The sequence below is a fragment of the Pan troglodytes genome, chromosome 1 (genome assembly GCF_028858775.2).
Source record: "Pan troglodytes isolate AG18354 chromosome 1, NHGRI_mPanTro3-v2.0_pri, whole genome shotgun sequence".
In the NCBI taxonomy this organism is placed as follows: Eukaryota; Metazoa; Chordata; class Mammalia; order Primates; family Hominidae; genus Pan; species Pan troglodytes.
The window spans coordinates 218,086,196-218,098,815 of NC_072398.2; the positions used below are offsets into that span (position 1 = coordinate 218,086,196).

Genomic DNA, 12,620 nt, shown 5'->3' on the forward strand with positions numbered 1-12,620 from the left:
GTGGTGAGCTGAGATCACACCATTGCACTGCAACCGGGGCAACAAGAGCAAAACTCGGTCTCAAAATCCATAAATAAATAAATAAATAAATAAATAAATAAATAAAATAAAGCGGTTTGTTTTCCAGCCTGACTCAGGGTAGCCCAGAGTCTTCTGATGGTGCTGGCAAGGAAGCTCAGGGAGGCTTTGGCCATTGTCCAGATCCTCAGAGAAAGGACTGCTCACCATACAGGGTCCACTGTGGGAACAGAAACCTGCTTTTTCCCAGTGGAAGGTAAAGGGACTAGAAGTGGGGAGCAGTCTGAATCAAAAGAGAAACCAGACTGAGAAAAGTCAGAGAGAGAACAGGGAGCAATGAGAATCAAAGCAAAAGTCAGGGATGGCTCCTTCTAAATTCTGAGCTTCTCCCTTACTTTACCTATAGGAGGTGGAAACTTCAAGTGCTGCACTTGCTGGATGTTGATGAGAATGTCTGGGCCAGATGGCCTGGAGGCTAGGCCCTGTGCTCCTCCCCAGAGGCCATGAGTAAGAGGCAGACAGCCGAGGACTATCCAAGGATGGGAGAGCACCAGCCCTTAAAGGTGTTCATAGACGTCTGCCTCAAGGAAACACCCCAAGATGAATGCCTGAGATACCTCTTCCAGTGGGTTTACCAAAGGAGAGTTTTAGTACACCTGTGCTGTAGTAAGTTGGTGAATTATCTAACACCCATTAAATATCTTAGAAAGTCATTGAAAATAGTCCACCTGAATAGTATTCAGGAGCTGGAAATTCACAACATGTCCTGGCTGCATCTGATAAGAAAGCTTCATTGTTACCTGAAGGAGATGAAGAATCTTCACAAACTCATTTTCTCCAGGTGCCATCATTACTCTTCGGACAATGACCTCGAGGAATGGTTACTCACCAAATTCAGCCTGTGTTCCTCAGGCTGGAACACCTCCAATTGCTTAAAGTAAAATTGATCACCTTCTTCAGTGGGCACCTGGAACAGCTGATCAGGTGAGAAAGGATCGTGCACTTTCTCTGCAGACCACAGCACAGCCTTTTTTTGTTACAGCAAACGCTAGAAGGCATAACTTTTGTGTCAGCCAGTGGTGACATCACAGTGAAGGGGACACCAGAATATCAACACATTGTCCCGTTCAGTGCTCCATGTTCTGGAGTGGCTATCACAGGATCTCTGCAATGAGGGCAGCGGGGTTACCTGGGGTAGAGGCTAGAGAGCTACATCATGTAGAAGCCAGGTAGTGGGGGTTTCAGCTCTACTGGGGGGTGCATATGTGAATTTCTTGTTACAAAGTGTGTTTCAAGTTGATATGATATAAAAGAGGTAATAGAGGAGGGTATGAAAGGAGGGACAGCGCATCAAACCTGTGCATTTCACAGTAGAAACTCTGTCCTCACCAGCTTAGTGATCACAAATGATCCTGTCTCTGATTCCCTGTTTGTAAAAGGTTGTTTTGAACTCCAGGAAAGGTAATTGACATGGGAAATGCATGCTTCCGGGATGGAGGTGAGGGAGTAGGCGTGAGAGTGGTAAAAAGTGACAGTTGGTTTGCAGATGCAGGCATGTCAGGGAGCCCCTGCTGACATGTAGCTCTAGCTGATGACCCTAGACCTTGCTCAGTTGAGTTCTTCGTGCACATCTCCCACCGGGTACCTGTGGCCCAGAGATGAACTTTTCTGCTAAAAGATGAAGAAAAGAGGCTTTAGTGACGTGATTTTGTGGCCTTGAACCAATCACACAAGCAATGGTGAAAGGATTGAGGCTAAACTAGGACTGCCCCTGAATGATCAGAGTCCTCATCACAGAGCAACTTGCATGTGGACCATCATCACATGATGGGAATAAACTTGTGTTTGGGTGAAGCAGACATTTCCCTTTCAGTTATTCCCCACCACCTTCATCTAACTGGTATCACTGCCCAGAACTAACTTCTTGATCTCCACAGGTGCCTCCAGAACCCCTTGGAGAACTTGGAGTTAACTTGTGGCTACCTATTGGAAGAGGACATGAAGTGTCTCTCCCAGTACCCAAGCCTCGGTTACCTAAAGCATCTGAATCTCAGCTACGTGCTGCTGTTCCGCATCAGTCTTGAACCCCTCGGAGCTCTGCTAGAGAAAATTGCTGCCACTCTCAAGACCCTCATCTTGGAGGGCTGTCAGATCCACTACTGCCAACTCAGCGCCATCCTGCCTGGCCTGAGCCGCTGCTCCCAGCTCACCACCTTCTACTTTGGCAGAAATTGCATGTCTACGGATGCCCTGAAGGACCTGCTGCGCCACACCAGTGGGCTGAGCAAGTTAAGCCTGGAGACGTATCCTGCCCCTGAGGAGAGTTTGAATTCCTTGGTTCGTGTCGATTGGGAGATCTTCACCCCACTTCGGGCTGAGCTGATGTGTACACTGAGGGAAGTCAGGCAGCCCAAGAGGATCTTCACTGGTCCCACTCCCTGCCCTTCCTGTGGCTCATCACCGTCTGAGGAACTGGAGCTCCATCTTTGCTGCTAGGGAAGGCGTGCCTAGTGGGGTTGATAAATCCAAACTTCTCTTCCAGGCACTTGGACACTAAAATCTAGTATGTATGTGCAAGTTATGTTTGTTTTTTCTTATTTCCTTTTTTAATAAATCTAAAATTTTATTAAAGCACATTTGAGACAGGGTTTCGCTGTGTTGCCCCAGCTGGTCTGAAACTGCTGGGCACATGGGATTCTCCTGCCTTGGCCTCCTAAAGTGCTAGTATTACTGGCATGAGTGATTGTGACCAGGCCACATGCAAGTTACAAGAAGCACAGAATTCTTTGCTTCAGGCAGGTGCTCAGTATGAGGGAAAAAAGATAACAGCAGGGGCAAGACTAGAGGAAAATGTTGAGGTGGAGTCAATGAGACCTTACGGGACCCATGTCCTACAGAGTCAGAAAGAGAAGCTAAAGTCCTACAGTGATGAGAATGTTATCCCTGCAGGGACGGTTACCAAGGAATATCAGAAATAACCTCAATGAAAACTTTCTGGTGTCCTCTGTATTTGATTGACTTATTTTAGTGATTTATACATCAGAAATCTCTAGTTATTGAGTTACTGATGGAAAAGTATCAAAGTACTCTGTTGTCTGTGATTGAGACTCAGCTGCAAAACATCTAATTCCCACCCATTCTTTTTCTTTGCTTTTTTAAAAAAAATAATAATAATAAAAGACAACATCTTGCTTTGTCACCCAGGCTGCAGTGCAGTGGTCCCATCTGGGCTCACTGCAATCCTATCCTTCGGGGCTCCAGTGATTCTCATGCCTCAGCCACTCTAGTAGCTGGAATTGCATGCAAGTGCCACCAAGCCTGCTACTTTTTGTATTTTTAGTAGAGACGTGGTTTTTCCATGTTGACCAGGCTGGTCTTGAGCTCCTGGCTTCAGTGATCTGCTGACCTTGGCCTCCCAATGTGCTGGGATTATGGGTGTGCCAATGATCTCCACCCATTCTTTACTTCTCTTCAGTCATCTGTATTTTCCTTACATTTTCGCCTGCAAGGAGCAGCTCAGTCAGGCACAAAGGGACGGGCAGAGAGGGGCCCCGAGGAGAAGATGGGCTTGAGGTGGTAGGCAGAGCTGGGATCAAGCTACAGGGGCCTTTGTTGGGAAGCAGAAATGGCACCTAGTTCAATGACCTGGCCAGCTATGGGGCCACTGTGCCCACCCTGCTAACAGTGCCAAGTTCCTGGGTGTCAAAGGGAGGTTCTGTGCTAATCCTCCTGGGGCTGCATTTCCAAGATCTGCCCCCCACAGGGGTGACCACGGAGACTGACGTCCCTAATTGCTGGGTCTGGGGACCACGGTCCACTCCTGGAGGCACCCCACCTTGGCAGGGTTGTGAGCCAGGTCTGTGCCCCATGTTCCTGGGGCAGACAGCTGTGCCACCCACACCCTCTCATGGCTTAATGAGACCCGCTCCCAGGTCTGGAGCCTCTACAAAGCCTCAAACTCACTCCTCACTGCCTGCTGTTAGCCTGCAATATTCTTAACTAGAGTGCAGTTGGGGCTCATTAAACCAGACCCAGAAGCATTGGGTTTGTTTTTGCAGGGTTGGCCAGAGCTGCTGTGAACCTGCATCGAACCTGTCACCTCTGTGGAGAAACACAGAGAGAGGGCATAACTGAGGCTACGTACACTTTGAACCTGATGGGATCCTGGGACAAGAGGGAGTCCTGGCCCTCCTGAGTTGGCAGAACAGTAGCTCCAAAGGCACAACTGAAGCTGCCCAGGTCGCAGTTCCAACCAAGGTCCCCCAGTGCTCTTGAGGACTCAGGAGGTCTCCCCTTCTCCTGCAGCATGGGGGTGTCTGCTCCCACTGTGTGGTCCGTCCTGGCACCTGCTGTAATTTTGGAGCGGGGTTGGGGTCAAGCATGTATGCTGTGGCAGCCCAGATGAGTGTGTGCATGCTCAGGTTAGTGCTGATGCACCGTCCGCCTGCTGTCTTGAACACTCTGGGCTTTGGGCCCTGATGAGCATGGGAGGGAGGCTGAGAGGGGGCTGAGGACAGATCAGTGCTGGCCTTTGGATGCTCCTTGATGCAAGTGACCTGGGCGCCATGGGTGGTGGTGGGAGGCAGACAGACACCTGGATGGGAAGACGAGGGTACCTGGTGAGGCTCTACCTTGTGACCAAGGAGGGCCTGAAGCCCGTGGGCTGGTCCACCAGTGCTATGGACCAGAGTGGGAATATGTGGTGCCTTTTCTGTGCCTGCCAATGGCTACTTATGACCCAAGCAGCACATACTTCCTTCCCCATGATGCCCCAAAAGCCCCAGACTCAGGGAAAACATCAGGATGAACAGTGGCAGAGTGAAACTACCCATTCTTGGGATGATTTTCCTGCAGAGACAAGCAATCCACTCTGGGGCCTTTTCTCTACTGAGAGCTGTGGAGATGATGAGATGACTTTCCTGGAAAGAGCAGCAGACACCACTGTGTACTCCAGGGACAAACATGGAAGCTGCTTTTGCTGTGCCTGGTTCATTTGCAGCCTTGCAAAAATCTGGCACCTGTGCTGGCACCTGGAGCTGCCTTCCCCACTGCTGCGGGAGCCAGTGACTGTCCAAAGTGGCCAGACCCCCTGCTCACTCACACACCCCTCACTGCTCCAGTCCTGACCCTCCCTTAATAGGCATGTGATCCAGGCCTGAAGCATGAGCCAAGCGTAGTCTACCAGTCTGAGTGGGCAGAACAAACCCAGTGAACCCCATCAAAACTCCGGCAAAGGTGCCCCCAGCCATAGAGGCTTCTGGCCAGAAAAGTCACATCCCAAGGATTTCATAAGAGAAAATTACTTAAACACAAAGAAAGACAATAAGAAAGGAAGGATGGAAGAGAGAAGTCTCTAACCAACCAGAAAACAAGAAATTAAATGGGAGTACTAAGCCTTTATCAATAACAACAATGAAGACAATATATCTCAGTTCTGCAAGTGAAAGGCTTAGGGTCCTTGAATGAGTAAAAGAATAAGACCATACTATATGCTGTTTTCCAGAAACTCACTTCACCTATAAGGACACATGTAGTCTGAAAGTGAAGGGGTAGAAAAAGATATTCCATGCAACACACCTGTATTTCCAGCTAACTGGAAGACTGACATGGGAGGATCATTTCAGCCTGAGAGGCCGAGGCTGCACTGAGCCGAGATTGCACCACTGCACGCCAGCCTTAGAAACAAGAGTAAGGCTCTGTCTTTCAAAAGAAGAAGAAAGAAAAGAAAAACAAAGAAGACGTCTCTTCACATTTTATGCTGCACAGGCATTTTTTTTCTGATCTGCACTGCACTGCCAAGCCAGGTGTATTCTGTTGAGCTCACTTTGCAGCTGTCTTGCTTCTTGTTTATCCTAAGTAGCACCCAGAATAGTAGGTGGCACATTGCAGGCACTCAGTCAAAGGTTTTTTTGTGTGTTTCACATTTTTTTGTCTGTTTGTTTTGTTTGTTTGTTTGTTTTTGAGACAGAGTTTCACTCTTGTTGCCCACCCAGGCTGGAGTGCAATGGCGTGATCTCAGCTCACTGCAACCTCTGCTTCCCAGGTTCAAGCAATTCTCCTGCCACCACACCCGACCAATAGGAAGGGGAGGCACTGGATGTTAATAGTGTCAAATGTGCCAAAATCTTCTCTGTGGTTTTTCCCCAGAGTCTCCCCCTCCAGGGCCACCTGAAAATCCTCAGCCCTGGACAATGCAAGATTTTTTTTGACTGAGGATCACTGTGCTCCTTCTAGATCCACCAGAAAGTGCCAGGCAGTCTGATAGGTCCTGGTTTGACTTACATCTAGCAAGACCTTCACCTGGTTGGCAGGAGTAGATATGGGGTCACTTGGATGACAGGGACTCCAGTCCAGACCCCATTCTACCCCATTCCCTCCTGCAAAGATCAATCCTCACAGTCCTATGAGGCTGTGGCAAGTGCAGAGACACAACTGCACCATATCCAACGTGCCTCCCTTCCCCTGGCCTCACACCAAGTCTCCCTCCCTCTGACGTGTCCCTTGTCTTTGCATCCAGGGTGGATGTTTGCCATTGACTCTCTCTCCCCATGTCTCCCTGCTAGACTGACTCTTTGCCCCTGGGGTGAGATGGGGCAGCCACTGGAACCTCATGTAGACCAGGGTGAAATCAAAGGGCCTTAGAAACTCACAGCTCCACATCCAGGCACAGGTCCTTTGAGGATCTCAGACACAAGTCCACAGCTTATCAGGGACGCGGCTCTGTGAAAGCCAAATAACCCGGCCCCCTACCCTGCTGCCATCTCTCTCCTCTGTACTTACTCTGGCCCACATCAGCTCCTCTGGGCCACTCCCTTTCTGGGCCCTGTTCTTTTCCTTAGTCCCCCTGGCTCCATCCAGCCTGCAGCGAGTTCCCAGACCTCCCCCACCCCAGGCTGCCACAAGCACCTTCTTAGGCATCCACTCTGCTCTCAGAGTGAGCTTCTCCTCAGATCTTTATTGGGGAAAAAAGGAGGGCAGCCCCTGATCTTGGAAAAGACGGTCACAAATGAGACCTGGAATGAGATCCTGTTAAGGACTAAAGAAGTCCAGCAGGGCCTGAACAGTGATTTCTACTGTTAGAAACATGGAGAGGGCAAACACCACAGGCAAAGAAAGCCCTGACTCAGAAACAGACTTACTGCATTCCAGGTGCAGCCTCGTCAGCTCTAAGGCTGGGCAAGGGGATCCTAGAAGGGATGGGCCCCTGCACTGGGACCTGTCCCAGGCTCTGCCAACAGCCTGGCGCTTCTAGGAAAACCAGAGGAGTCAGCTCTTCCTGTGGAAGGCAGACAGACTTCCCCTCCATTGGTCCTGGGTGCCTCTTTAGGTCCAGAAGAGCAGCTGAGGAGCTCCCTGTTTTGTGCCTTGCTATGTGCACCCAAAAAGCTCAGTAGAATTTGGGGAGAATGTATGAGTCACTGCTGATTCCAGGGAGAGTGTCTCTCAGCACTGTTTGTGGCCATAGTCCTCGGTGCAGGAGAGATCGCCTGACATTTCCAGGAAGCAGAGGATTCAGCTTCTCTCACAGCTCAGGCTGGGGGAGGAAAACAGAAGTTCAGAAATATTTCAGAGACCCCCATCAAAAGCCTGGAGAAGCTTTGGAATCCCAGTAGAAATTCTGTGAGTGGAATTGAAGTCAGGCCGTCCCTTCAGATGGGCTCTGAAAGCTACTCTGACCTGGACAGCAGAGGAGCACCTTCAGAAGCACATGCAACCAGAACATGGTAGAAAGACCCCCCAAACTGCAGGATTCTCACTGGGGTCCTGAGGATGGTGCAGGATTCCCCCAAGGGGTTCATTGTTCTCCCAAATTCTTCAGATACACAGCTTGCACCATTCATGCTTCCAGATTGAAAAGTCTCCCTCCTTATGTCTGACCACACTGCTCCTCTTTGGGCTCTGCCCCAGCTGGCACACTCAGATTCACTCTTCCCAAGCTGGTATTCTGAGGGAAGCCCATCACGTTTGTGAGTAATGATGCTTCACCTTCCAGTAGGAACCAAGACTGTATCTGCCCTCTCTGCCCTCAAAGACACTGTGATGTTTTACGAGTCTGCATTATGTCTTTTGTAATTAGGTTTTTTAAATTTTTAAACTCAATCTAGAAGGAAGTCTTTCAATCCTTTTGTCTAGATGCCCACAAAATACCTGCCGTGTTTTATGTTGTCTTGGTTCCCTCCTAGGGTCCCATTAGAACAGTCAGTACTGTCCAGCCCAACCTCCACCTCACTTTGTAATTTAGGCCTGATTTCTTTCAGTGATGCCTTGACCTTAACCTTGAGATAAATTACACCCTCAGTAGTTCCTGTCTTCCACCTGAATGGGCATATGATCTACCATGTTAGGTAGCACAAAACCCAGGTGACCAGTGGATACACTGAGATTTTATTGTGTTTTTAGGGATGACATCACTGTCTTCTTAAAGCTGTTTTAACTCTGAAAAGTTTTGATACTTTTGATGTGACCAAAGGTTCTCCAATAAAGATACCATATATATATATATATATGTATTTCTAATGTCTGAAACAGATTAAACCCTTCCCTGTATCACTATGAAGGTCACATATTAGTAAAACTTTACCAATATTTATGGAATAAGTGAATAAATGAGTTTTAGTCCTTCACCCTATTATTAATTCTTTCACTTTCATAAATCCATATCTAATTTAATCACTTAATAAGAAGAAAGTTGAAAACTCAACCACCGTTAACTGGGTGGAAGTTCAGGATCCAGTTGGATGTCATTTTTGGATTGGAAGTTGGTAATTGAGAAGGGGGTCGTGGTGAGAAAAGTCAATAAAACTCCTGAAGATGCACAGAAGAGACCCAAAACCCTGGCTCCTGGAGCTACTGCTTGATTCTCAGAGAGGTCCCAGCACCCTGCAAAGTGAGTCCAGATCTGGCAAGTCACCACTTATTAGGGATGTGCCCGTTTGATCTGATGTTCTGTATAGCATGTCACACAAAAGTCTGGAAGACACTAGCACATACACTGTGAAGAGAAGTCTCAAAAAAAGGGAAGGTTATAGAAGACACTTGCTCTGTGTTTTTGGAATGTTTTGCATTGAGAATTCTGTCCAGAGAAGGCAAAAAGAATGAAAAACAAAGGAAGCTCACCCACATGTACCTCTATGTACCTTTTACCATGCTGGACTTTCTTTTGTTTTGTTTTCTTTTCCCTCTCTCTCTTTTTTTTTTTTTTTTTTTTTTTGATATGGCATCTCACTCTGTTGCCCAGGCTGGAGTGCAGTGGCACGATCTTTGATCACTATAACCTCCACCTCCTGGGTTCAAGCAATTCTCCTCCCTCGGCCTCCCCAGTAGTTGGGATGATACGTGCCACCACGCCCAGTTAATTTTTGTATTTGTTTTTATTATACTTTAAGTTTTAGGGTACATGTGCACAACGTGCAGGTTAGTTACACATGTATACATGTGCCATGTTGGTGTGCTGCCCCCAGTAACTTGTCATTTAACATTAGGTATCTCACCAAATGCTATCCCTCCCCACTCCCCACACAACAGGCCCCAGGGTGTGATGTTCCTCTTCCTGTGTCCATGTGTTCTCATTGTTCAATTCCCACCCTATCACAAGGACAAAAAAAAAAAAACACCGCATGTTCTCACTCATAGGTGGGAATTTTTGTGTTTTTAATAGATACAGAGTTTCACCATGTGGCCCAGACTGGTCTCGAACTCCTGACCTGAAGTGATCCATGCGCCTCAGTCTCCCAAAGTGCTGGGATTACAGACGTGAGCCACCACACCGGGCCAATTGCTGGACTCTCATGACACACATGGATATGGTATCACAAAGGCAATTTTTTCCATAATCCAATTTATTTATATTATTGGTAGTGAGCTAATGTTGACGTCCCCAAGTTAGCAATTCAGTGGCTATACCCATGACAAACGTTTCCATGCATCACGTGGTCAACAGCATTTGCTCCTGGGTTCAAGAGATTCTCTTGCCTCAGCCTCCTGACTATCTGGGATTACAGGGGCCCGTCACCACCCCAGGCTAATTTTTTGTATTTTTAGTAGAGACGGGTTTTTACCACATTGGCCAGGCTGGTCTCAAATTCCTGACCTCGTGATCTGCCTGCCTCGGCCTGCCAAAGTGCTGGGATTACAGGCATGAGCCACCACGCCTGGCCATTAACCATTCTTAAAATATCACATTGCATTCTTTAAAAGTTTTATATCTTTCATATACGTAAATTACAACACAAATATTTATACTCAACTAGTATTTACATTATAGTAAATTTTCTTTTCTTGCTCTGTCTCCCAGGCTGGAGTGCACTGGTGCGATCACAGCTCACTGCAATCTTCGCCTCCCGGGTTCAAGCGATTGTCCTGCCTCAGTCTCCTGAATACCTGGGATTACAGGCGAATGCCACCACGCCCAGCAATTTTTTTGTATTTTGAGTAGAGACGGGGTTTCACCATGTTGGCCAGCCTGGTCTCAAAATCCTGACCTGAAGCGATCTGCCCACCTCAGCCTCCCAAAATGCTGGGATTACAGGTGTGAGACACCAAGCCTGGCCATGACAATAGCCTCAGCCTCCCAAAGTGGTGGGATTACAGACATGAGCCACCGCTCCTGGCTCATAATAGTAAATTTTTAAAAATACCATATAATATAATCCTTGCAACATTAAATTACACCATCTGGTCTGATCTACCAGCAGATGGCACCCGAGACCTATGGATTGGACATTTTACTCTTCTTAGGAATGAATCCAGTCCAGAAATGCCCACCCTGCCCCCTGCTGGCTCCTGGGGCTCTGCTGTTTGGGGGAGTCATGATGAAGTTGTGGCAGAGAGTAGAAGATGAGCCCCATTGCATGCCCTGGGTTCTTGTTGCCTCCCTGTTATCAGGAAAAGGAGGTGAGATTGAAAGATGAAAATGGCTGGGACTTCTGCTGAGAAGAGAAAAAAGAACAAGATGTATTCATCTAACTGTGTGCCAGTCCCCATGCCAAGCCCTAAACATGAACCATCTCATTGGATCCTTCCAGGGTCCTATAAGCTGTTGGACATCATCATCCTCATTTTACAGGGACCTGAGGCTCTTGGCTAAGATCCCTGACAGCAATACCAGCCCCTGAATCCTCAGCAGGATCCTTCACTTGGGTGCCCATTATGCAGGCTTCCTCAGCACAGGGAAGGTCACTCATCACCCACAGGCCCTTGATCGTTATCCACCCTTTGATGATGTGAGATTCCAGAACACCCTGCACTAGTCTCTTCCTTGATAGGGAGAGAGGGGAGTTGTTATGAGAAAATCTCTCATCGATCTGACCTAGCTCCCTAATAAGAAGTAACTTTTTTAAATGACAGATGGAAATATTTAAAAAGTGTTACATACCTGTATAGTTTTAGTATTTTACTTAAAGGGAATGTGGCTGTCTTTACTGGCTACAACCAGTTTAATTCAAGAAGGGCTGCTAGTCATCAGGGGAAAAAGCAAGGGTTGGTGCTGCCCAGAGGCTCCAGCTAATACACAATATGGACATCCCCTTCCAGGGCAGCGGGAAGAGAGTGGCTCCTTGTGCAGTGAAGCTGACGTCCACCAACTAAGGCTTCTGGAAGCATGTGGAGACTCACAGGGAGTGGGCAGGGTCTCGGCATCTGGCTAGCGGTGAAAGACCCTGAGAAGAAGGTGCTTTCCGTGTGGATTGGCTCACTGTTCTTGCCCAGTAACGTTCCAGGCCCTTGGTGTCCACCTAGTGTGTATTAACCCACTGAACAGCCACAGAAACTAACAAGGAATTAACAGACATCTAAAGAAGTGAAGAACTGGAGGAGGCCAAGCCAAGCGTGGTGGTCCACGCCTATACTCCCTGCATTTTGGGAGGCCAAGGCAGGAGAATCACAAGCTCAGGAGTTCCAGATCAGCCTGGGCAAGACAGCGAGACCTTGTCACCACATAAAAAAACAAGCATACAGGCGAGGTGGCTCACACGCCTGTAGTCCTAGCTCCTCAGGAGGCTGAGGTGGGAGGATCACTTGAACCCAGGAAATTGAGGCTGCAGTGAGCTATGATTGTGCCACCGCACTCTAGCCTGAGTGACAGGAGACCTCTAAAAAACAAAACAAAACAAAAAAGCCTGACACAGTGGCTCACACCTGTAATCCCAGCACTTTGGTAGGCCTACTTGCGTGAATCACCCAAAGTCAGGAGTTTGAGACCAGCCTGACCAACATAGTGAGGAAACCCTGTCGCTACTAAACATACACAAATTAGCTGGGCATGGTGGTGCATGCCTGTAATCCCAGCTACTTGGGAGGCTGAGGCAGGAGAATCATTTAAACCCCAGGTGGAGGTTGCAGTCAGCTGAGATGGCACCATTGCACTCTAAACTCCATGCTGGCCAACAAGAGTGAAACTCTGTTTCAAATAAAAGAATGGGAGGAAACTGATTACAATAACCAAATTTCATTTAAATGCCTTGATTTTCTTGGGCTGCATCTTATTGATTGGACAACTCAGTCAGTGCCTTTTGTTTTTTCCATCAATAACTGAAGATTCCTGAGGCTTAAACTGGAAAACAGGTTACTTAATAATAGAGGGCACCAGACAGATTCTGCTCAGT

At 47.9% G+C, this 12,620-nt stretch overlaps 1 protein-coding gene across 1 annotated transcript; it reads left to right on the plus strand.

The window, feature by feature from the left end:
• Window positions 1-1,348: 1,348 nt before the first annotated feature.
• LOC129143373 (PRAME family member 1-like) lies at window positions 1,349-2,565 on the plus strand. Its single transcript, XM_054679532.1, has 2 exons — window positions 1,349-1,479; window positions 1,956-2,565. Exons 1-2 carry the CDS (start codon window positions 1,349-1,351, stop codon window positions 2,512-2,514), a joined length of 690 nt encoding a protein of 229 aa, XP_054535507.1. The 3' UTR covers window positions 2,515-2,565.
• Window positions 2,566-12,620: the final 10,055 nt, after the last annotated feature.